This window comes from Salmo salar, chromosome 19, assembly GCF_965601325.2.
Source record: "Salmo salar chromosome 19, fSalSal1, whole genome shotgun sequence".
NCBI classification, from domain to species: domain Eukaryota; kingdom Metazoa; phylum Chordata; class Actinopteri; order Salmoniformes; family Salmonidae; genus Salmo; species Salmo salar.
Window position 1 is genome coordinate 68,333,666 of NC_138309.1, and position 26,244 is coordinate 68,359,909.

The window sequence follows — 26,244 nt, forward strand, 5'->3', positions numbered from 1 at the left end:
GATTATTGCAAAGTGTGATTTCCCAGTAAGGTTATTTTTAAATCTGGCAAGTTGATTGCGTTCAAAAGATGTAAATCTATAATTCTTTAAATGACAATATAATATTTTAACAATGTTTTCTAATTTTAATTATTTAATTTCTGACGCTGACTTGACTGCCGGTTATTGGAGGGAAACGATTTCCTCAACATCAATGCCATAGTAAAACGCTGTTTTTGTATATAAATATGAACTTGATAGAACTAAAAATGCATGCATTGTCTAACATAATGTCCTAGGAGTGTCATCTGATGGAGATTGTAAAAGGTTAGTGTATCATTTTAGCTGGTTTTATGGTTTTGGTGACCCTGTCTTTGACTTGACAAAACATTACACACAACTCTTGTAAATGTACTGTCCTAACATACTCTAAATTTATGCTTTCGCCGTAAAACCTTTTTGAAATCGTAAAACGTGGTTAGATTAAGGAGATGTTTATCTTTCAAATGGTGTAACATAGTTGTATTTTTGAAAAATTTGAATTTTGACATTTATTTGGATTCAAATTTGCCGCTCTTGAAATGCACCTGCTGTTGATGGAGTGCACCACAGGTGGCACGCTAGCGTCCCACCTAGCCCCAAGAGGTTAAACTCTTAGACTATCGATACCGACAGAATAAGAACAAGTTTTTGATATTAATTACTAGTCTGCAGCTAGGAATTCGGTATCATTGAACGCGAAGACCGACAACCGCCGAAACATCTGTCCTATAACGACGTTAATGAATGTCACTCTGAACTACCCATTCTAACCACGACAGAGAGTGAGAGGGCGAACAAACTCTCCAACAGAAACAAACTTTTCAACAGAGATCCCGACGACACACTGAGCGTAAATATATATATTTATTGCAGTTATTCCCGAATGAGTGAGCGTTCATGTGTAAAGGATTAGCATTTCAATTGTTAGAATTATCAACTCTGTAGTGCCTTCTCAGCTGACCCCCACTCCGCTTTTGTCTAAGAGGCCGCCATGCCGGTTTAGCCCACTAGGGCACATTCCTCTATCATTTCTTTGTAACGATATCTACTGTTTGTTATGCATTTCTGTGAATTACTTAGTTAGTAAATAAATTATTTTAAGACAATTGATGTATGGATGACTCATAGTGAAGACTGGGTTTGTGCAGATAACCAACAATTTACGACGTTTGGAATGAGACTGACGAGATAAATAATAATTAATTAATTCGAAGACTAATTGATCAGATATTAAAATATCTGAAAGTTATATTGGGAAAATTATAACTTTGTAATCTGAATATTTTCCTTGGTGCCCCAACTTCCTAGTTAATTACAGTTACATGATTAATCAGGTTAATCTCGTAATAATAATTACAGAGAGTTATTTGATAAATATGTCTTCAGTTTTAATGATGCCAAAGACACGACAATAGGGAATATGGTGCCATTTGGGACACAGCCATATTTGTACAGTACATCCTTCCCAGTTCCAGGCGGCTGAAGACAGCCAGGCAATTTGGCCGTCTTGGTCCCTTGATCAAGGATTTAGTTAAAGAGGAAAATCAGACGATCGGGTCGGTGGACTAACAGGCAGCACATTCTATCACACACTCTCTCTTTCTCTCTCTCTCTCTCACACACACACACACACACACACCACACACACACACACACACACACACACACACACACACACACACACACACACACACACACACACACACACACACACACACACACACACACACACACACACACACACATGCCTGTGCATACAAAATAGAAGGTAACACTTTATTTGGAGAGGCAGAAACATTTCAACTATCTACTAACCCTGACTCTAACCCTAACCTTAACCCTTACTCTTACCCTTATTCTAATCCTAACCATAACCTTAGTAAGCAGCTGCTTATCAACAGTAGTTTGTTGATAGTATGACCATCTCTACAGATGGACTATCCAGATTATCCAAATAATGTCTCTCTCTAGTTTTCCTTTCTCACCCACATCTTTCCCTCGCTTTCATCACCTTCCACCCTCTCCCTTGATTTCACATGCACACCCTCTCTCTTTCTCTCTCACCCTCTTCTTTCTCCATGTGTGTTTCTGTCTAATTTAGGTGACATAGTGGCAGGATATAAAAACAACTGCAGAGCCCATAAATATGGATTAGATTAGCCTAGCATGCTGCACTTTCACTCTCTGAAATCCCAGTGGTGCCACATGCTAATTGTGTCTGCTATGTGTGCATGTATTATACATTATATTTGCCTGTATCTTTTTCAGACACAGCATACATTTATCATTTTCACTATGGCAAAAACATACTCTAAGCCAAAGCAGAAAATGTATGTTGCGTAACAGCATTTTGCATTATTTTTTAACCTTTATTTAACTAGGCAAGTCAGTTTAGAACAAATTCTTATTTACAATGACGGCCTAACCCGGACGACGCTGGGCCAATTGTGCGCCGCCCTATAGGACTCCCAATCACGGCCGGTTGTGATACAGCCTGGAATCGATCCAGGGTCTGTAGTGTCGCCTCTAGCACTGAGATGCAGTTCCTTAGACCACTGTGCCACTCGGGAGCAGAATTATGATACAGTTGTAATGCATTTTAAGTCTTGTCATGAGCATATGAGATTCATAATGTCTTGATGACTAATGACAAAATACCAGCCATTTGAGTCAGTTGAAATGTAGATACATAGAGACATAACGTTGTAAACCATTATAATAAGACATTATAAAGACTTGTGCATGTTTATAACGAGTTAAAAAGCATTATACTTGCAGGTGTAACAGATGTGGATGTGTTAATCTCACTCAGCCTGAAAATTTGCGACTGGTTAGAATGTATCAGGACAGCGATCACGTGTCTGCAAGGCAAATGTCCCGGGTTCTAGTCTTGGTGTGAGCTAGAGCGGAAGGAATTGGTACAGCTAAGCAATGCACAATGACGTCCGCTACACAGGCTGTTTCTTTCTAATTTAGTGCATGTCAGTCCTGTCAATGGTTAGTCATCATAATTGAGTTAAGTTAGTCATGACCGACTTTGTTGAATGTTCATGTCTACTTGTATGCTCTCTCTCTGTCTCTGTGCCCTATTCCTACCCCCTATTAAATCCGCATCGTGGAAGTTCAGCTTTCTGGGTAATTGTAATTTAAAGGCAATGTTACTGCTTTAGTGGAGACTGCATTCACGGTAAACGCTGCATGTCTGCTCAACTGGAAATTACAGATTGAATAGAGCCCTTAGTCATGACTGAGTTAGACACAAGTGACCAACTCTGCTTGACTTGTGTGTGTTCTCTCTCTCCCTCCTTCTGTCTCTCCTCCATCCATCTGTCAGGGTGTCTGTGTGTGACGAGGACAAGCTGACGCATAACGAGTTCATCGGAGAGTCACGGGTGGCCCTGCGCCGCGTGAAGCCCGACCAAACCAAGCGCTTCAACATTTGTTTGGAACACCCACCGCCTGTGAGAAAGAGGGAGAGAGGGATGAAGGGAGTGAGGGACGGAGGGGGGATGGAGTTCACTTTATTGGACTTTTCAGGAATTTCTCTCACATCACAAGTTCTTCTTGAGTCATCACTTCCCCACCCCGTGCCAAACAAAACCAGACAGAAACCGAAGTCAAAATGTCAGATCCAAACCACCAGCGATGAGAAGATAAAGGCAGATTACAATAAAAATGGATGAGGGAGTGAACGTTATTTATAATAAGGGTTACAAGAGGAAAATCAGACCACTCTGAAATTAAATTGGATGGCCCCCTCTTCAGCAAAATATATTTTACCTAAACCCTCCCTGAACATTTGGAAATAAATACTTTGCTAAACACAAAATAAAACAAATTGGATAGCCGAGAACATGTCTACCGTTTTCCCTCACTTCTTCAACAGACCAGAGTGTTAGATATGCATCCTGTAAGCATTACATGGCAATGTAAGAATTTTGATAGCGCCCAGGGCTGTGGGCCAGAAGGTTGTGGGTTCGCAGACCACTGTAGACAAGAGTTGGGGTGGCCCCCGCGTGGCACAGTGGTCTAAGGCACTGCATCATAGTGCTAGCTGTGCCACTAGAGATTCTGGGTTTGAGTCCAGGCTCTGTTACAGCCGGCTGCAACCGGTAGACCCATGGGGCGGCACAAAATTGTCCCAGCATCATCTGGGTTAGGGAGGGTTTGCCCGGCAGGCATGTTCTTGTCCCATCACGCACTAGCGACTCTTATGGCGGGCCGGGCGCAGTGCACCCTGACACGGTCACCAGGTGTACAGTGTTTCCTCTGACACATTGGTGCGGCTGGCTTCCGGGTTAAGTGGGCATTGTGTAAGAAGCAGTGCGGCTTGGTTGGGTTGTTTTTCGGAGGATGTGTGGCTCTTCGCTTCTCCTGAGTCCGTACAGGAGTTGCAGCGATGAGACAAGACTGTAACTATCAATTAGATACCACGAAATTGGGGAGAAAAAGTGGTAAAAAAAAGAGTAGGGGTGGAAAGATCTCCTTTATAGTAATAGTATTGCATGAATCTATCATCGTATTTGCTGGTCTGAGAAGCCATTTTTTTATAAACCTTTCATGCAATTCTAAATCATTTTACAAATTGTCACAAACCGGCTCGAAGTTCGTAACAAAAAGGGAGACAACGTGGAGATAATGAATAACAAAATATATTTATTAACTGAAGTAAACTAAATACAATTAACAATGGTGTGTGTAGTCAGTAATCAGTAGTGTAAGTGAGTGGTTGCGTGCATAAATGTGATAATGAGAGATGTTGAAAGGTGCCAACATAAACGGTCACAAAAATGCCACAACCAAAATCTATCAGTGTCTGCATAGAGAGAGTCTCCCCAATGAATGGGGAAGAGGTGTATTTATCCCGGGACACACCTGAGCCCAGGTGTGTCCCATTTTGCTGACGACCCTCCTGGCTCCACCCACCAACATCCTATTAAGGAAAACAAGAGCAAAGAGAAAGAATTCGGCAGACAGAGTGGGAGGGTCGTCACAATATAAGCAGAATATTTTTTAATACCACAAATTATCAGGTGTGACGGTAAGACAGTGATGCAGACAATGTAAAATTAACAATGGCTTAATAATCCAACAGGGGCAGACAATAGACAGGTCAAGGCAGGCAGGGGTCAGTAAACCAGAGGTGGGGCAACGGTTCCCGGGCAGCAGGCAGAGGTCAATAATCGAGGTGGGGCAAATGTACAGAGCGGAAGGCAGGCTCATGGTCAGGGGCAGGCAGAGTGGTCAGGCAGGCGGGCTCAGAGTCAAGACAGGCAAGGGTCAAAGCCAGGAGGGTGAGAAAAAGAGAGAGACTGGGAAAAGCAGGAGCTGAGACAAAAACGCTGATTGACTTGACAAACAAGACGAACTGGCAACAGACAAACACAGGTATAAATACACATGGGATAATGGGCAACACCTTGAGGGGGTGGAGACAATTACAAAGACAGGTGAAACAGATCAGGGTGTGACACAAATTATGGAAATTGAGAATAGACAGAGGTCGATGTGTTCATATTAATCCAATGCCACACAGTGTGTCTTGTTTGCAACTAAATTGTCCCTGTTTGCAAATAATTCAATCTGAAACTATAAGGGCACAAGGCGAGACCCAGATGCAGACACAGGAGGCAGATGGTTAGAGTCTTAGTTGCTTATTTATATCCAAAAGGAGTAGGCATGCAAAAGGGCAAAACCAGATTCTGAGTCCGAGGTACAGAGCGGCAGACAGGCTTGATGTTAGGGCAGGCAGAAGGGTCAGGCAGGCGGGTCCAGAAAAAAACAGGCAAGGGAAAATAAGAGACACCTAGAGGAGGTGGAGACAATCACAAGAACAGGTGAAACAGATCAGGGCGTGACAGTACATCCCCCCCCCCCCCTTCTAGGGACGCCACCTGTCGTCCTACCTGGGCGCATACTTGGCTGACCGGGGTGTCGGCAGTGAAACAGCGGCGATGAGGGCCAGGTCCAGGATGCCTTTAGCAGGAACCCAGCACCTCTCCTCCGGACCATAACCCTCCCAGTCAACCAGCTCCTGGAAACCCCTGCCCCGTGGTCGAACCCTCAGGAGGCGTCTCACCGTATAAGCCAGCTGGCCATCGATGACCCGGGGGGGAGCAATGGGCCTAGAAACGGAAGACAGAGGACTGTGAGACAAGAGCTTAATCTTGTACACTTAATCTTGAAAAGTAGGGTGAACATGGAGGGTACAGGGCAACAGCAGATGGACAGCAGTGGGACTAATGACTCTAGAAATGGCGAAAGGATCAATGAAACGGGGGGAAAGCTTACGGGATTCTACCCGGAGTGGTAGGTCCCGAGTGGACAACCATACCCCCTGCCCGACCCGAGAGCGAGGAGCCAGAGTCCGATGATGGTCTGCTTGTTGACAATACCTGGAGGTTGTCTTGAGAAGAGCCGCCCGAGCTCTTTTCCAGGTACGCCGACAGCGATGGACGAACATCTGGGCTGAAGGTATGTTGACCTCCGCTTCTTACTCTGGGAAGAGCGGGGGCTGATATTCCATGGAGCATTTGAAGTGGGATAGTCCAGTAGCCGAGCAGGAGAGTGTGTTCCTGGCATATTCCACCCAGACCAGTTGCCGACTCCAGGTGGTGGGGTTACTGGCAACAAGACACCGGAGTGCCGTCTCCATATCTTGATTTGCTCGCTCCGACTGGCCGTTGGACTGGGGATGAAACCCGGAGGACAGGCTGGCCGACGACCTGATAAGGGTGCAGAATGCCTTCCAGAATCAAGACGAAAACTGAGGACCCTGATCTGAGACAATGTCGACCGGGAGTCCATGGATTCGGAAGACTTGCTAAACCATGAGCTGGGCCGGCTCCTTGGCGGAAGGTAATATAGGAAGAGGGATGAAATGGGCGGCCTTGGAGAACCTGTCAACCACTGTCAGGATGGTGGTGTTGCCATCTGACTGAGGAAGCCCAGTAACAAAATCCAGGGAAATATGGGACCTGGGACGATGAGGAACAGGAAGTGGCTGAAGGAGACCAGACGGAGCTTGCCGCGGAGTCTTGCTTTGAGCACACATGCATGCGGCGATGAAGGCCGAGGCATCAGGAGCCATGGTGGGCCACCAGAAGCGTTGTCTGAGGAAAGCCAGGGTACGACGTGCACCAGGATGACAGGTAAGCCTGGAGGAGTGAGCCTATTCCAGGACTTGTTGACTGGACTGAATCAGGAATGAACATCCAGTTAGCCGGGCCTTCCCCAGGGTCCGGCTGGGAACATTGTGCTTCTCCGCTTTAACAAACAACTGGTTCTCCAGAAGGCGCTGAAGAACTTCTCGAACATGTTCCTGGGCAGAACGGGAGAAAACCAGGATGTCATTGAGGTATACAAAACAAACCGATTCAACATGTCCCGGAGCACATCGTTAAAAACTCTTCGGACTAGGGGGCGGTATTTTCACATCCGGATGAAAAGCGTGCCCAAAGTAAACTGCCTGCTACTCAGGCCCAGAACTAGGATATGCATATAATTGGTAGATTTGGATAGAAAATTCTAAATTATGTCTGTGAGTATAACAGAACTTATTTGGCAGGCGAAACCCAAGGACATTTTTCTTTGAGGTGACTGTTTTCAATTGATTTTCTATGTGAATCTAGATTTCTGAGGCATCTGGTTGCAGTTCATATGGCTTCTACTAGATGTCAGTCTTTAGAAATTGGTTGATGTTTTTCCTTTGAGAAATGAAGTAGCCATTTCCTTTCTGGGTGTATAGCCAAGTGGACTGTTTTGTTTGGGGCGCGTGACCTGAAGCTTGCTCCACTTTTATTTCATCCGCTATTGAACACAGTTTATCCCGTCTTAAATTTTTTTGATTATTTACGTTTTAACTTTGAGGCTAGTGGGACGCTAGCGTCCCACCCACCGTGCAGCCAGTGAAAAATCAGAGCGCCAAATTCGAAAACAACAAAATGTCATAATTCAAATTTCTCAAACATACAACTAATTTATAGATAAACATCTCCTTAATCCAACCACGTTGTCCGATTTCAAAAAGGCGTCACGGCGAAAGCATAAAGTTAGATTATGTTAGGACAGTACATAGACAAAACATTATACACAGCCATTTTCAATGCAAGGACAAGCATCACCAAAAGCAGAGAACCAGCTAAAATTATGCACTAACCTTTGACAATCTTCATCAGATGACACTCCTAGGACATTATGTTAGACAATACATGCATTTTTTGTTCTATCAAGTTCATATTTATATCCAAAAAACCCATTTTACATTAGCGCGTGACGTTCAGAAAATGTATTTCCCCAAAACTGCCAGTGAATCAGCACAAGTCTACAAAAATACTCGTCATAAACGTTGATAAAATATTAAACTGTTATTCAAAGAATTATAGATTAACATCTCCTGAATGCAACCGCATTGACAGATTTCAAAATAACTTTACTGGGAAAGCACACTTTGCAATAATCTGAGTACTGCGCTCAGAAAAATACATCAGGCAATTCAAAGCGGGTATCTAGCTTCTTCCCAGTTGCATAGGTTCTGGTTTTCCGACTCACCCATCGTCGATGATTCTCAAGGGAGCTCGGGTGGCTTCGGGTCCTCTCGTATAAACCATCCTCGGGGACTTCCGGGTTCCCTCGGAGGTGAGCGAGCCACTGCGGATGAACGAGTTTGCCCGAGACCAGACCTCCTCTCACTTAAGTGTCCATTAATTCTAATGGTGAGGGCGATGAGAGAGTCGAGGTCCACCGGTAGTTCCCGAGCAGCTAGCTCATCTTTTACCACTTCATATAATCTGTGAAGAAAAGTATCGAAAAGAGACTCCGGATTTTAGGCACTCTCAGCAGCCAATGTACAAAAAATCAACCGCGTAGTCTGCCACACTACGGGAGTTGACGTAATTCCAGAAGTTTACTGGCTGCCCATCTCCCAGATACCGGAGAATCGAATACCTTCCTCACTTCTGCCATGAAATACTCCAGATGAAAAGAAATGGCGGATTGTTGCTCACAAACTGCCATAGCCCAGGAGAGCATCCTTCCTGACATTAGCGTAATAACATACGCTATCTTAGATTGGTCTGAAGGAAACGAAGATGGCTGTAGCTCAAAAATAAGACTGAGAAAGAAAACCCCGGCAGGTACCAGGATCCCCAGAATATCGCTCCGGAGTTAGTCTTAGTTGTTTATTTATATCCAAAAGGAGTAGGCAAGAGAATGGTCGTCGACAGGCAAAAGGTCAAAACCAGATTCTGAGTCCAAGAGGTACAGAGTGGCAGACAGACTCGATGTCAGGGCAGGCAGAGGGGTCAGGCAGGTGGGTACAGTGTCCAGAAAAAACAGGCAAGGGTCAAAACCAGGAAGACTAGAAAAAGAGAATAGAAAACAGGAGCATTGGAAAAACACGCTGGTTGACTTGAAAACATACAAGACGAACTGTCACAGAGAGACAGGAAACACAGTGATAAATACACTGGTGAAAATAAGCGACACCTGGAGGAGGTGGAGACAATCACAAGAACAGGTGAAACAGATCAGGGCGTGACAGAAACGTAATTTGGAATCTGAGCATGGTACTTTCAAAAGTTAGGCCTAACTTTCCACCCCATACAGAGTATGCCTACCGTTGCAGAAAAATGTAAGCTTTAACTGTTGGCTACTCTTCTTCAGTTGCGTAACCCAATGAGAGAAGGTCACAAGTGTTTTCCCTAAAATCTGTCTGGGTTTAAGCATCTTCTACTGTACAGAAAGTGAATAGCTTAATCAGTTGATAGTGACAGAATTAGATTACTTCCAAGCAAAGTAAATGTTTTTGTCTCCTCGGCTATAGGACATTGTAGCTCAGCCTCTGAATGTCAAATAAATTAAACAATGATATCCCCATATGCATCAGAGTCACGTCGTTCCCGTGTATTTTACAGCTTGTTTCTAGAATAAAGCACTGCGGACCAAAGCGTTGTTATAGATCCTTTTATATAATCAGATCTGTTTTATTTTCTTCAAAATCTTAAGCTAACAAGGGGTAGGCCTGTGCTTTTTGACATTTTCTTTAAAATAAGGTAGGCCTATGGCATACCCTCTCATAACCCCTCAATTCGAGTCTTGGTTTTAACTCAACAGCCGTTCACTGACACAGAGGTAGGCTATTTTAAGAGTGAATAGTGGGTGGAGGAACTGACCGACAAACCTATGTTTATAGCAGCCTATAGGTTAATTTAATCTGTCAAACAGTTAGGCTTACCTCTTATTTCTTAATAGGTAAAAATAGGCTCCAACACAAAGCCTTCTTGTTGTTAGTAGTCTAATTAAAATGAAGACGGTTGAAATGCCTAGTCGAATTTGCCTTCTTTCAGCACTATGAGCTGTCCATTTCCGATTGCTGCTGCTTCAAGATTCAGCACCACAATGTAAATTACTCGAATCTGTCTTATTGTGAGGTCAATAACTGATAACTGATAAATACATAATGGGCAAGAAACATATTGTTTTTAATAAAATCGATTATAATAGTAGCAAGCTATCAAAGATGACCTTCGGTCCTCGACTTCACACTCTCTTTTCAAACTGAACAGAACATAAACTATAGGCTAGTCTTCATGCACGTTTTTGGACTAGGCTTAATACCCACCAAAAATCAAAAGAAGCCTTTGACTCTCCTCCTGAACTGCCACCGTAGGTCTACACAGCACAGCCATTGGTTAGGCAGCACACAAAAACTGTTTTGATCAGGAGGAGCAGAGCAGCCCGGGGCTCAGGGTTGGAATATCCTTTACAGTGTGTAATGCTGCCTAGTTAGACCGCCCCAGCAGATATCTTAGAAAGATAACTTTGCTCTGTGCTTCTCCGAGCACGCACTTCGTAGCCTATAGGCTATGGATACTTATTGAGACCACATTAAATAGCCTATAGACACACTTGATATTGCGTATCCAGCGAAGCTGTGAAACCTATTGTTATTCTCTGAATTCTTATTATTTTCATTTACCTCAAGGACCCAAAGGTCTCTCAGGATAGATTTTCCTACATCTTGAACATTTTTGAAAACGTATTCTCATTCTTCTCTTAACTTAGTTTGAGAAAGCTAAAGGATTGGTTAAGATATGGCTGAGTTATTGATAAATCAGTAAATCAGATTTTACCTGTCCATTTAAATTCTTTGTAAATCCACTCCACAATGGCTTATCAACTTGAAATGTTTTAGGGTCAGAATTCTCTTTTTTGACTAACTGTAATGCTTAAAATAATCCTAACAAATCTTCTCATGGACTAAAAATCAGATTGACTCAAAATTTCACAATAGTCACTAAAGAGTTTGAGAAAATAATGTTCAATAACATTCAAAGATGGCCACACAATACCAGCAGATTCATATTAGCACATACGTCTTCTCATGAACCACAGGATCAAAAGACACCAATTTGGAATGTAGGCCCATGGTACATGTCTTAACTTGGTTTAAGAAAATCTTGGTCAAAAGATGGCTGAATTATTGACAAATCAAAAATCAGATTTTACATGTCCATTTAAACCAATGTTAATCCACTCTGAAGTGTCCTATCAACGTGAAACTTGTCATCGCTATCATGGATGTCTGAAAGTCAAAATGAATTTGGTATGGATGTCTAAAAAAAACAAGGAAACTATTAACAACTAATTGCAGTGCTACCTTAGATGGCTGCACCAGACTAGACTAGATGGCGGCACTATAAATGTCATTGGCACCAGTGGCACCATAGGATACTAGAGCAATAACTATTGATCAAGTGGACTTTGTCTAATGCAAATGATTGGTAAATTATGCTGACAAATAATGTGAAAAAACAGGCTTTTAGAAATGTATTAATTTATTTACAAAAAAAATGGAAATACCTTAGTTACATAAGTATTCAGACCCTTTGATATGAGACTCGAAATTGAGCTCAGGCGCATCCTGTTTCCATTGGTCATCCTTGAGATGTTTCAACAACTTGACTGTAGTCCACCTGTGGTAAATTCAATTGATTAGACATGATTTGGAAAGGCACAAACCTGTCTAAATAACTCCCCAAATACAGGTATCGCAAGCTTGTAGCGTCATACCCAAAAAGACTCGAGGCTATATTTGCTGCAAAACTTGCTTCAACAAAGTACTGAGTTAAGGGTCTGAATACTTATGCAGATGTGAAATTTGCAAACATTTCTAAAAACCAGTTTTTCTTTGTCATTATGGAGTATTGTGTGTAGATTGATGAGGGGGTAAAAAAAATGTTTTAATCCATTTTAGACTAAAGCTGTAACGTAACAAAATGTGTTAAAAGTGAAGGGGTCTGAATACTTTCCGAATGCACTGAATGTGGTCTGAACGTAGGGAAAAGTGAATATTTTATTTGGGAAAATATGAAACCGGAAGTCCTGCCACTTGCTCTATCAGGGTATTACAGTTGTGAGGGTGTATTTAAGTATTTTGGAATGCTAATGTGGAGTGAACCGACTGAGATTGAAATCATTTACACAAGCATATTTCTACAAAATTAAGTCCCAGAATTCAAAGATGACCGCAAGATACCAGTACATTAATGCTGAAAATATTTCAGAAACATTTGTAAAATTGACCCCAGAATTAAGTAATGACTTTAAGAATGATTACCAGCTGCATTCAAAGATAACAAACCTACAGCACTAGACTAAACTTCACTTGCGTCATCCTTGTGATATTGAGAGATAAACATGCTAATGCTTTCACTGATTGCACATAAAGGAAGATAGTTCCTACATGATAGTGCTTGCATTGTTATCCAACTGATCATTTGTCCTTCCCATCATCCTGTGAACTGTGTTCATTGCTGCTTGCAGCTATATTTATCTTTATTCGTCTTTCTCTCTCCATCCCTCTCTCTCTCTCCAGCTTCCCTCCCCTTCTGCAATGAGCGCGGCACTGAGAGGCATTTCCTGCTACCTGAGAGAGGTACACCAAACACCCCTTCGCCTCTGTCTGTCTGACCATTTTTCAAACAAACTGCGCTGTGCCAACATTGCACTGCGCTTGACTTTTAAAGGCAGTGTTGGCTTGAGCAACACCGGATTCAAAATAGAATCTTTCCATTTAAATTATTATGCAAAATTCTTGCCACCAATAGAATGTTATATAAATGGGGAATAAAACCATCCCAGCTCTGCAGATTTTGCTACGAAGAGACAGAATCATTAGATCATTTGTTTTGGTACTGACCATATGTCGCTTGTTTTTGGTTGCAGGAATGGTTGAAGAAGTGCAACATTTACCTGGAGCTAACTCTGCAGATAGCACTACTGGGTGACTTGAAAAGTCATAGTCAATCGATCAAAAATATAATAATACTTTTAACAAAAATGTTTGTCTTTTTTTACAATCTGTAGAAACTATGAGAATAGAAAGGTTCAGAACTTTCAAAACATAAAAAAACTGAAATATGACATTCAGATCCTTTACTCAGTACTTTGTTGAAGCAAACTTTGGCAGAAATTACAACCTTGCGTCTTCTTGGGTATGATGCTGCAAGCTTGGCACACTTGTAATTGGGGAGTTTCTCCCATTTTTCTCTGCAGATCCTCTCAAGCTCTGTTCATTTGGATGGGTGCGTCACTGCACAGCTATTTTCAGGTCTCTTCAGAGATGTACGATTGGGTTCAAGTCCGGGCTCTGGCTGGACAACTCAAGGACAGTCAGAGACTTGTCCCGAAGATACTCCTGTGTTGTCTTGGCTGTGTGCTTCAGGTTGTTGAAAGGTGAACTTTCGCCCCAGTCTGAGGTCCTGAGCACTCTAAGCAGGTTTTCATCAAGAATATCTCTGTACTTTGCTCCGTACATCTTTCCCTTGATCCCGACTAGTCTCCCAGTCCCTGCCACTGAAAAACATCCCCACAGCATGATGCTGACACCACTATGCTTCATTGTAGGGGTGGTGCCAGGTTTCCACCTGACGTGACGCTTGGAATTCAGGCCAAAGAGTTCAATCTTGGTTTCATCAAACTAGAAAATCTTGTTTCTCATGGTCTGAGAGTCCTTTAGGTGCCTTATGGCAAACCAAGCAGGATTTCATGTGCCTTTTACAGAGGAGTGGCTTCTGTCTGTGCCTTGACACAATCCTGTCTCAAAGCTCTTTCGACCTCATTGCTTGGTTTTTGCTCTGACATACACTGTCAACTGTGGGACCTTATATAGACAGGTGTGTGCCTTTCAAAATCATGTCCAGTCAATTGGACTTACCACAGGTGGACTCCAATCAAGTTGTAGAAACATCTCAAGGATGATCAATGGGAACAGGATGCACTGTATAAGCAGGAAGTAGAAGCCTAAGTGTTGTTGTCCATTAGTTTACTCTAATTAGTGGAGGGGTGTTAGGGTTAGGGGAAAATAAGGAAGGAAAATATATTTTAAAAATATATATATACAGTACCAGTTAATAGTTTGGAATCACCTACTCATTCAAGGGTTTTTGTTTATTTCACTATTTTCTACATTGTAGAATAATAGTGAAGACACCAAAACTGTGAAATACACATATGGAATCATGTAGTAACCAAAAAAGTGTTAACCTGTTAGGGCTAGGCGGCAGTATTTACACGGCCGGATAAAAAACGTACCCGATTTAATCTGGTTATTACTACTGCCCAGAAACTAGAATATGCATATAATTATTCTGTACAGGAAGTACCCTCTCTGACCATTCCTTGGGCTTCTTGGCTCTGTTTATTGAAAACGTAGGATCTTTGCTGTAACGTGACACTTCCTACGGCTCCCATAGGCTCTCAGAACCCGGGAAAAAGCTGAATGATGTAATTCCAGCCCCAGGCTGAAACACATTAGCGCCTTTGGTAAGTGCTCTATCAGAGGACCATCAGACTGAGGCGCGTGCACGGGGCGACACCATGTTTTTATTTTCTCTCTCTTTGTACTAAAACACGATTTCCCGGTCGGAATATTATCGCTTTTTTACGAGAAAAATGGCATAAAAATTGATTTTAACCTGTTAGGGCTAGGGGGCAGCATTGACACGGCTGGATAAAAAACATACCCGATTTAATCTGGTTACCACTCCTACTCAGTAACTAGAATATGCATATACTTATTACATATGGATAGAAAACACCCTAAATTTTCTAAAACTGTTTGAATGGTGTCTGTGAGTATAACAGAACTCAAATGGCAGGTCAAAACCTGAGAGATTCCTTTACAGGAAGTGGCCTGTCTGACCATTTCTGGAACTTCTTTGCCATCTCTATCATTTACTAAGGATCTCTGCTCTAACGTGACACTTCCCACGTCTTCCATAGGTTCTCATAGCCCGGGAAAAAACAGAACGTCGTCATTCCAGCCCCAGGCTGAAACACATTATCGCCTTTCTCAAGTGGCCCATCAAGAGACACTAGCTTATGCGCGTGACCCCGACCGCCCCCGCCTTTGGGATTTTTTCCTCTGTTTGCCGAAAAGGAGATTCCCTGTCGGAATATTATCGCTTTTCTACGAGAAAAATGACGTAAAAATTGATTTTAAACAGCGGTTGACATGCTTCGACGTACGGCAATGGAATACTTTGAATTTTATTGTCAGGAATTGCGCCTAGCGCGCGACACTTCTTTACTATTTCGGATAGTGTCTGGAACGCACGAACAAAACGCCGCTATTCGGATATAACGATGGATTATTTTGGACCAAACCAACATTTGTTATTGAAGTAGCTGTCCTGGGTGTGCATTCTGACGAAGACAACAAAAGGTAATGACATTTTTATAATAGTAAATATGATTATGGTGAGTGCTAAACTTGCCGGGTGTCTAAATAGCGAGCCGTGATGCCTGGGCTATGTACTTAGAATATTGCAAAATGTGCTTTCACCAAAAAGCTATTTTAAAATCGGACATATCGAGTGCATAGAGGAGGTCTGTATCTATAATTCTTAAAATAATTGTTATGCTTTTTGTGAACGTTTATCGTGAGTAATTTAGTAAAATGTTAGCGAATTCCCCGGAAGTTTGCGGGGGGTATGCTAGTTCTGAACGTCACATGCTAATGTAAAAAGCTGGTTTTTGATATAAATATGAACTTGATTGAACAAAACATGCATGTATTGTATAACATAATGTCCTAGGGTTGTCATCTGATGAAGATCATCAAAGGTGAGTGCTGCATTTAGCTGTCTTCTGGGTTTTGGTGACATTATATGCTGGCTTGAAAAATGGGTGTCTGATTATTTCTGGCTTGGTACTCTGCTGACATAATCTAATGTTTTGCTTTCGTTGTAAAGCCTTTTTGAAATCGGACAGTGTGGTTAGATTAACGAGAGTCTTATCTTTAAATGGCTGTAAAATAGTCATATGTTTGAGAAATTGAAGTAATAGGATTTTTAAGATTTTGAAAATCGCGCCACAGGCTGCAAGTGGCTGTTACGTAGGTGGGACGAATTCGTCCCGCCGGTCCCATAGAGGTTAAACAGCGGTTGACATGCTTCGAAGTACGGTAATGGAATATTTAGAATTTTTTTGTCACGAAACGCGTCGTGCGCGTCACCCTTCTTTACCCTTTCAGATAGTGTCTTGAACGCACGAACAAAACGCCGCTATTTGGATATAACTATGGATTATTTGGAGCCAAACCAACATTTGGGAGTGCATTCTGACGAAGAACAGCAAAGGTAAAAACATTTTTCTTATAGTAAATCTGACTTTGGTGAGGGCTAAACTTGTTGGGTGTCTAAATAGCTAGCCCTGTGATGCCGGGCTATCTACTTAGAATATTGCAAAATGTGCTTTCACCGAAAAGCTATTTTAAAATCGGACATAGCGAGTGCATAGAGGAGTTCTGTATCTATAATTCTTAAAATAATTGTTATGTTTTTTGATATAAATTTTTTGATATAAATATGAACTTGATTGAACAAAACATGCATGTATTGTATAACATAATGTCCTAAGATTGTCATCTGATGAAGATCATCAAAGGTTAGTGCTGCATTTAGCTGTGATTTGGGTTTATGTGACATTATATGCTAGCTTGAAAAATGGGTGTCTGATTATTTCTGGCTGGGTAGTCTGCTGACATAATCTAATGTTTTGCTTTCGTTGTAAAGCCTTTTTGAAATCGGACAATGTGGTTAGATTAACGAGAGTCTTGTCTTTAAAATGGTGTAAAATAGTCATATGTTTGAGAAATTGAAGTAATAGCATTTCTAAGGTATTTGAATAACGCGCCACGGGATTCCACTGGCTGTTACGTAGGTGGGACGAAATCGTCCCACTGGCCCTAGAGAAGTTAAACAAATCAAAATATATTTTATATTTGAGATTCTTCAAAGTAGCCACCCTTTGCCTTAATGACAGATTTGCACACTCTTGGTATTCTCCCAACCAGCTTCATGAGGTAGTTACCTGGATTGCATTTCAATTAACAGGTGTCCCTTGTTAAAAGTTAATTTGTGGAATTTCACAGAAGACATCCCTATTTGGTAAAAAAATAAGTCTATATTATGGCAAGAACAGCTCAAATATGCAAAGAGAAATGACAGTCCATCATTACATTAAAACATGAAGGTCAATCAATCCTGAACATTTCAAGAACTTTGAAAGTTTCTTCAAGTACAGTGGCAAAAACCATGAAGTGCTATGATGAAACTGGCTCTCATGAGGACCGCCACAGGAAAGGAAGACCCAGAGTTACCTCTGCTGCAGAGGATAAGTTCATTAGAGTTAACTGCACCTCAGATTGCAGCCCACATAAATGCTTCACAGAGTTCAAGTAATAGACACATTTCAACATCAACTGTTCGGAGGTGACTGCGTGAATCAGGCCTTCATGGTCGATTTGCTGCAAAGAAACCACTACTAAAGGACACCAATAATAAGAAGAGACTTTCTTGGGCCAAGAAACATGAGCAATGGACATTATATCGGTGGAAATCTGTCCTTTGGTCTTATGAGTGCAAATTTGAGATTTTTGGTTCCAACCACCGTTTCTTTGTGAGACGCAGAGTAGGTGAACGGATGATCTCCGCATGTGTGGTTCCCACCATGAAGCATGAAGGAGGAGGTGTGATGGTGTGGGGGTGGTTCAATGGTGACACTGTCAGTGATTTATTTAGAATTCAAGGCACACTTAACAAGCATGGCTACCACAGCATTCAGCAGCGATACGCTATCCCATCTGGTTACTGCTTAGTGGGAATATAATTTGTTTTTCAGCAGGACAATGACCGAACACCTCCAGGCTCTGGGGCTATTTGACCAAGAAGGAAAGTTATGGCGTGCTGCGTCAGATGACCTGGCCTCCACAATCACCCGACCTCAACCCAATTGAGATGGTTTTGGATGAGTTGGACCACAGAGTGAAGGAAAAGCAGCCAACAAGTGCTCAACATGTGGCAACTCCTTCAAGACTGTTGGAAAAGCATTCCAGGTGAAGCTGATTGAAAGAATGCCAAGACTGTGCAAAGCTGTCATCAAGGCAAATGGCGTCTAATTTGAAGAATCTAAAATATATATATTTTTTTAACACTTTTGGTTACTACATGATTCCATATGTGTTATTTCATAGTTTTGATGTCTTCACTATTATTCTACAATGTAGAGAATAGTAAAAATAAAGAAAAACCCTTGAATGAGTAGGTGTGTCCAAACTTTGACTGGTTCTGTATATATATTTGATGGGATGTATAGACATTATGGACAGTATGTGGGTAGAATATGTAGTATATCTGTAGAATACGTGGGATAGAATAGTATATATACAGCAATAGTTGAATAAGATGGCCTTGACTAGAATTCAGTATATACATATTAAATCAGTAAACAGTATGTAAACATTATTAAAGTGAAAAGTGCTATATTATTAAAGTGACTAGTGTTCCATGTGTATGTACATAGGGCAGTAGCCTCTAAGGTTCATGGTAGAGTAACCGGGCGGTAGTCGACTCGTGACAGTAACTAAGTTCAGGGCAGGGCTCCATCCATTGAGGGCTATTTAACAGTCTGATGACCTTGAGATAGAAGCTGTTTTTCAGTCTCTCGGTGCCAGCTTTGATGCATCTGTACTGACTTTACCTTCTAGATGATAGCGGGGTGAATAAGCTGTGACATCGGGTGCTGTTGATGTCCTGGAGGCCAGGCAGTGTGCCCCCGGTGATGCGTTGGGCAGACCGCATCATGCTCTGGAGAGCCCTGCGGTTGCGGACGGTGCAGTTGCCGTACCAGGCGATGATACAGCCTGATAGGATGCTCTCATTGGTGCATCGGTAAACATTGATGAGGGTCTTAGGGGCCAAGCCGAATTCCTTCAGACTCCTGAGGTTGAAGAGGTGCGTTTGCACCTTCTTCACCACTGTCTTTGTGGGTGGACCATTTCAGATTGTCAGTGATGTGTTCACAGAGGAACTTGAAGTTTTTCACCTTCTCCACTGCGGCCCTGTCAATGTGGTTGGGGGTGTGCTCCCTGCTGTCTCCTAAAGTCCACGATCAGCTCCTTTGTTTTGTTGACGTTGAAAGTGAGGTTATTTACCTGGCACCACTCTGCCAGGGCCCTCACCTCCTCTGTGTAGGCTGTGTCGTCATTGTTGTTAATCAGGCCTACCACTGTTGTGTAGTCTGCAAACTTGATGATTGAATTGGAGGCACGTGTGGCCACGCAGTCATGGGTGAACAGGGAGTACAGGAGGGGGTTGAGCACGCACCCTTGTGGGGTCCCTGTGTTGAGGATCAGTGTAATGGAGGTGTTGTTTCCTACCTTTACCACCTGACGGCGGCCCATCAGGAAGTCCAGGACCCAGTTGCACAGGACGGAGTTCAGACCCAGGGCCCGAAGCTTATTGATGAGCTTGGAGGGTACTATGGTGTTGAAGGCTGAGCTGTAGTCAATGAAAAGCGTTCTTACCTAGTTATTCCTCTTGTCCAGATGGGATTGGGCAGTGTGTAGTGCGATGGCAATTGCATCGTCTGTGGATCTATGGGGCGGTATGCAAATTGAAGTGGGTCTAGGCAGTCAGGTACAGTGAAGGGGATATGATCCTTAACTAGCCTCTCGAGCTCTTCATGATGACAGAAGTGAGTATTACGGGTAGTCATTTAGTTCAGTTACCTTTGCTTTCTTAGGTACAGGAACTATGGTGGCCATCTTGAAGCATATGGGGACTGCAGACTGGGAGAGGGAGAGATTGAATATGTCCATAAACACTCCAGCCAGCTGGTCTGTGCATGCTCTGAGGACGCGACTAGGGCTGTCTGCGAGGGTTAACATGCTTAAATGTCTTACTCACGTTGGCTACGGAGAACGAGAGCTCACAGTCCTTGGGAGTGGCCCGCATCAGTGGCACTGTGTAATCCTCAAAGTGGGCGAAGATGTTTAGCTTGACCGGGAGCAAGACGCCAGCATCTACGACTTAGCTGGTTTTCCCTTTGTAATCCATGATTGTCTGAAGTCCCTGCCACATACGTCACGTGTCTGAGCCGTTGACTTGCAAATCTACTTTATCTCTGTACTGATGTTGTGCTTGTTTGATTGCCTTACGGAGGGCATAACTGCACTGTTTGTATTCGACCATATTCCCAGTCACCTTGCTGTGGTTAAATGCGATGGTTTGTATTTTCAGTTTTGCGCGAATGCTGCCATCTAGCCCCGGTTTTTGGTTTGGGTAGGTTTTAATAGTCACGGTGGGATCATCATCCCCTAAACACTTCCTTTCCGACTGTATGTAATATCACAAAAAACATTCTGGGCTAATAATGTAAGGAAAATATATCCTGCAAAGTTGCTTAGGAGCTACAAATAGAGCTGACATTTCGAAATTATTTGTGTGTTTTTATATAAAAAAGTAGTACTCACACTTCAAACAAGTTATAGGCTAATATTGTCACCCATCACACTATTCTGAATTGAATCTTGTCTTTACATATACTAAATAATATATGTATGAAATTAGTTTTGATTTAGAATGGACCATTATCATGCACCTGTCTCAGAACAGGGGCAGGGGGAAAAAAATACATGTCATCTATATGCATTTTCCCATGGCTTATTTTCATGCCAGCCAGGTAGGTTGGGTATACTCCTGTTGTAAAGCTAAGCAATGTGATTAATAATTGAAAGTTGAGAAATAAATATAATAGGCCTAGCCTATAGAAAGCTGATGGATCCTCCTCTTTTTAATAGAGGCCATCAAAAGTCTGTTTTCTCAAGCAATTGCATAGGCTATAGAAATGCTGCCCAACATGAGCTCATGGGCTCTCATGAAGTGCTTGATTTTTTTTTAATACATTTGCATTGATGTCAGTGTGATTAGAGGGACAGTTACTTACTTACTGACTTTATTGTCCCCATGGGGAAATGTTGTTGCAGTGTCATGTACACGTTTAAAGTGACGTTTAAATACAAAACAACATTTACAATACAACTTTCATAACAGTTACATACCAATAAAACCTTTCTTTTTTTTAAAGACTAGCCTGCTGGCCTTACTGAGTCGATAGGAACATTAGCCCAAGCTATTTAGAAGGGATATCACCCCTGGCACAAATGTGTGTCTAGTTCTGTTTTTCCTGTTCAGTACCAGTGCTCAGAGTGCTGAGAGTGCTGAGTACCAGGCAGTTAGCAAGTTTGGTATGCTTCTAATAACCATCAGCAGCATCAGAACTTGGAGAAGCCTAGTTACCTTGACTAAAAGGTCATGTGGAATTTGACTGTGGTCATGACTCGTGAATGACAGTGTGGTGGTAGTATGGTCACTGTAACAGCCCTAATCAAAGTTTGGCAAATTTATGCACTCACAAAAATAACATAAAATAGACATTCATGTAAGGGGGTAAAAATGTATGTGGAATATAGACGAATGTATGCTTCACTATTAATACATGCATGTAGCTCGGCTCTGCCTGTGGCCATGGAGTGACTCATGCTTCACTGAGATGTTGCATCTCATCATTCTTAGCTTCTTTGAGTGGCTGCTCCCTCGCTTTTCTTTTCTATTCCTTCATCCGTCAATCTTAATGTGATGTGCCATGATGCGTACCGTGCTGTACTTGCTATCAGACTCTTCCATCACAATAGTCAGTCTATAAGACTCACAAGAGGATGAATGAATGGATAAAATGTATTGATCCCCAGAGGGGAAATTGACCTTGTCACCAGCATAAGATCACTGGCGGGCTTACCACTAGGCAGAAAAGGCAGTTGCCTCAGGCCTCACATCATCAAGGGGCCTTGTGAGCTGAGCATAATAAAACAATAATAACACTAGTAACCCCTCCACCATGCTATGCCTGCTAGAGTGGCACCTCCTCTCCTTATTTTCCTTCTTCTTCGTCTGGTTTTCCGGCAGACCAGATGCTTTGTTGCATATTTCTGTCCTTTCACAGTTGGGAAAATGCATTGCACATTTTGTTCACAAAAAAAGGGAAAAGGGAAATGGGCAACACCACCTTTCTGTTCCTTCTGTCCCTCACGCTTTTTCAGCTACGGTTAATAAGTTAGCTTAAAAATTGACTTTTCCGCAGCTTCCTTCACTCGTATCAGACCAGGTCTATACGGAACTGGTCTAGTTGGCCTCGGGTCCGTTCGGAATGGGTCTCTATATTAAACAAATACATTTATGCATATCAGGTCCAACTTTTTGGACCCATGAAGACCTCTAACGTGACATGCCATACTTCTTTTGGCCAGACAGCATCAGATACATGGCCTACATACACTGAGCGTACAAAACATTAGGAACATCTTCCTACTATTGAGTTGCACCCCCTTTTGCCCTCAGGACAGACTCAATGTATCGGGGCATGGACTCTACAAAGTGTTGAAAGCGTTCCACAGGGATACTGGCGCATGTTGATTCCAATGCTTCCCACAGTTGTCAAGTTGTCAAGTTGGCTGGATGTCCTTTGGGTGGTGGGTTATTCTTGACACACATGGGAAACTGTTGAGTGTGAAAAACCCAGCACCATACTCAAACCAGTGCGCCTGGCACCTACTACCATACCCTGTTCAAGGCACTTAAATTTTTTGTCTTGCCCATTCACCCTCTGAATGGCACACATACAGAATACATTTCTCAATTGTCTTAAGGCTTAAAAATCCTTCTTTAACTTGTCTCCTCCCCTTCAACTACACTGATTGAAGTGGATTTAACAAGTGACATCAACAAGGGATCATAGCTTTCACCTGGATTCACCCGGTCAGTCTATGTCATGGAAAGAGCAGGTGTTCCTAATTTTTTTACAGTCAGTGTACAGTATAGTTAGACAGAGGGGCGCTGTTTCCCTCATTTGGATGCTTTCTCTGGTAAGTTAAACTCAGCAAAAAAAGAAACGTCCTCTCACTATAAACTGCGTTTATTTCCAGGAAACTTTACATGTGTAAATATATGTATGAACATAACAAGACTCAACAATTGAGACACAAACTGAACAAGTTCCACAGACATGTGACTAAGAGAAAAGGAATAATGTGTCCCTGAACGGGGGGGTCAAAATCAAAAGTAACAGCCAGTATCTGGTGTGGCCACCAGCTGCATTTAGAACTGCAGTGCATCTCCTCCTCATGAACTGCACCAGATTTGCCAGTTCTTGCTGTGAGATGTTACCCCACTCTTTCACCAATGCACCTGCAAGTTCCCAGACATTTCTGGGGGGAATGGCCCGAGCCCTCACCCTCCAATCCAACAGGTCCCAGACGTACTCAATGGGATTGAGATCTGGGCTCTTCGCTGACCATGGCAGAACACTGACATTCCTGTCTTGCAGAAAATCACGCACAGAACGAGCAGTATGGCTGTGGCATTGTCGTGCTGGAGGGTCATGTCAGGATGAGCCTGCAGGAAGGGTACCACATGAGGGAGGAGAATGTCTTCCCTGTAACGCACAGCATTGAGATGGCCTGCAATGACAACAAGCTCAGTCCGATGATGCTGTGACACACCGCCCCAGACCATGACGGACCCTCCACCTCCAACTCTATCCCGCTCCAGAGTACAGGCCTCAGTATAACGCTCATTCCTTCGACGATAAACGCAAATCCGACCATCACCCCTGGTGAGACAAAACCACGACTTGTCAGTGAAGTGCACTTTTTGACAGGACTGTCTGGTCCAGCAACGGTGGGTTTGTGCCCATAGGCGACGTTGTTGCCGGTGATGTCTGGTGAGGATCTGCCTTACAACAGGCCTACAAGCCCTCAGTCCAGCCTCTCTCAGCCTATTGTGGACAGTCTGAGCACTGATGGAGGGATTGTTGTTGCTGCCGCCATCCTGTACCTGTCCCGCAGGTGTGATGTTTGGATGTGCCGATCCTGTGCATGTGTTGTTACATGTGGTCTGCCACTGTGAGGATGATCAGCTGTCTGTCCTGTCTCTCTGTAGCGCTGTCTTAGGCGTCTCACAGTACGGACATTACAATTTATTGCCCTGGCCACATCTGCAGTCCTCCTGCCTCCTTGCAGCATGCCTAAGGCACGTTCACGCAGATGAGCAGGGACCCTGGGCATCTTCTTTTGGTGTTTTTCAGAGTCAGTAGGAAGGCCTCTTTAGTGTCCTAAGTTTTCATAGCTGTGACTGTAATTGCCTACTGTACGCTGTTAGTGTCTTAACGACAGTTCCACAGGTGCATGTTCATTGATTGTTTATGGTTCATTGAACAAGCATGGGAAACAGTGTTTACATTTTTACAATAAAGATCTGTGAAGATGATCTTTGAAAGACAGGGTCCTGAAAAAGGGGCATTTCTTTTGTTGCTGAGTTTAGTTTCAGACACTTGCGAATTGAAGGAAAGTTAGCGGGTGCACAGTGCACTGTTGCTGGAATTATTTTGGATGAACGTGTGACCTACTTTTTGAAGTGATTTGGTAGTCAAAGGTAATACATGTTTACAGTTAAATTACATGTCTTTACTATAAATCCCCAAATCCCTAAGTCTGTCCATGCATAAGATAGGACACGTACAGGGACAATATAGAATGAAGTTCAGAGCAACACTGTATTGAATATACTGACGTGGACATGTTTCAACCCAAAGGCTATTGTCTTATGTCAGATAACGTGTCCGTCTGTACTAGCAACGTGTAGTAGTGGTGCACCTGTGGAAGACAATGTCCCAATGCAGTAATTCAGCAATGGCAACAACAACAAAAATGCTAATATGACACTGTATCCATAAGTATTAAATATACTTTATGTAAGGGATAAACGCCGAAGTCATATATACATTACCTTGGAAATAATGGACAACGCAGAGGGACGAGGCGGGACCGAGTCCCTTTGCAGAGTTCATTTTTCCAAGGTAATGTACAGAACGGAGCCGTTTATCCCGCTTATACCACCCACAGTTGCTAGAGAAAACAATATGATGAAAGCACACATTTACCAGTAGAAAAAAATATATATGTTTATATTTTTATAAACTAATTCATACTTTCTCATCTTTGGGTTGCTAGAGTCGCGAACAAGTCATTCGTTCAATTAGTTTGATACTTATGGACGCGATCCAGTCGTTCGTTATTTATGTTCTGTTGCCATTCTCGCTGGCAACCTTCTTATACCTTGCTTGCTAGCTAGCCAGCTAGCTACGGCTCACACAGTCACGACCTCTGCAGACAGAATAACAACAAAGTAGCTGTTTTCTAATGACGTTAATTTGGATACATCCATAACAATGAGCTGATAATGCCCAATTTTTCCTGGCATAGCTAGAAAAGTTTGCCTTCACTTCAGGACACTCAACACTGTTCATTACGAGGAGATCGCATTGCATATCAAACACAACTAGTTTGTTGCTAGCAAACCTGCCAATATGACAATCGAATAAAAAAAGATCAGTTTCTGAAAACAGCTGGTCAAATTAGAAATGTGGGAGTATTTGACAGCGTAGAGCCACTTGTGTCATGACTGCAACAGTAGGGACCAGAGAAATTCATTTCCATCACTCACCACGTTAGGTCATCAGATGCTCCAAAAAAAATGTGTCTCTGCAAAAACAAATCAATGCTAGCTAGCTAAGTTCTTCCTCGTTGGACCTGCGTTTACAGTGTATCCCATTTTGGTTTGTTGGTTTAGCTCTCTGTTACTTTGTAGCAAGTACGGTCTCATGTGTAGCCGCTTATTGCATAATGATTCCAAGGTCTCCCAGTATATTTTACAACTGTCCCATTATCTGGTTTTAATGTTCATTCTAGAATGTCCTTCTAACCAATCAGAAACGAGTATTCAACAATGCTGTGGTATAATTCTCATTAACTGGGCATTCCAA

General features: G+C 42.6%; 1 protein-coding gene across 4 annotated transcripts in view; it reads left to right on the plus strand.

The window, feature by feature from the left end:
- LOC106579398 (double C2-like domain-containing protein alpha) overlaps nt 1-26,244 on the plus strand; it is an 86,628-nt gene that overhangs the window by 44,095 nt on the left and 16,289 nt on the right. For 3 of the 4 annotated variants that reach the window (XM_014159248.3, XM_014159249.3, XM_014159246.3), the window contains exons 6-7: nt 3,356-3,482; nt 12,899-12,958. In XM_014159248.3, the coding sequence (XP_014014723.2) occupies nt 3,356-3,482; nt 12,899-12,958 (187 nt within the window). The remainder of the gene's footprint in view (nt 1-3,355; nt 3,483-12,898; nt 12,959-26,244) is intronic. The other variant, XM_014159247.3, reaches the window with a different exon arrangement.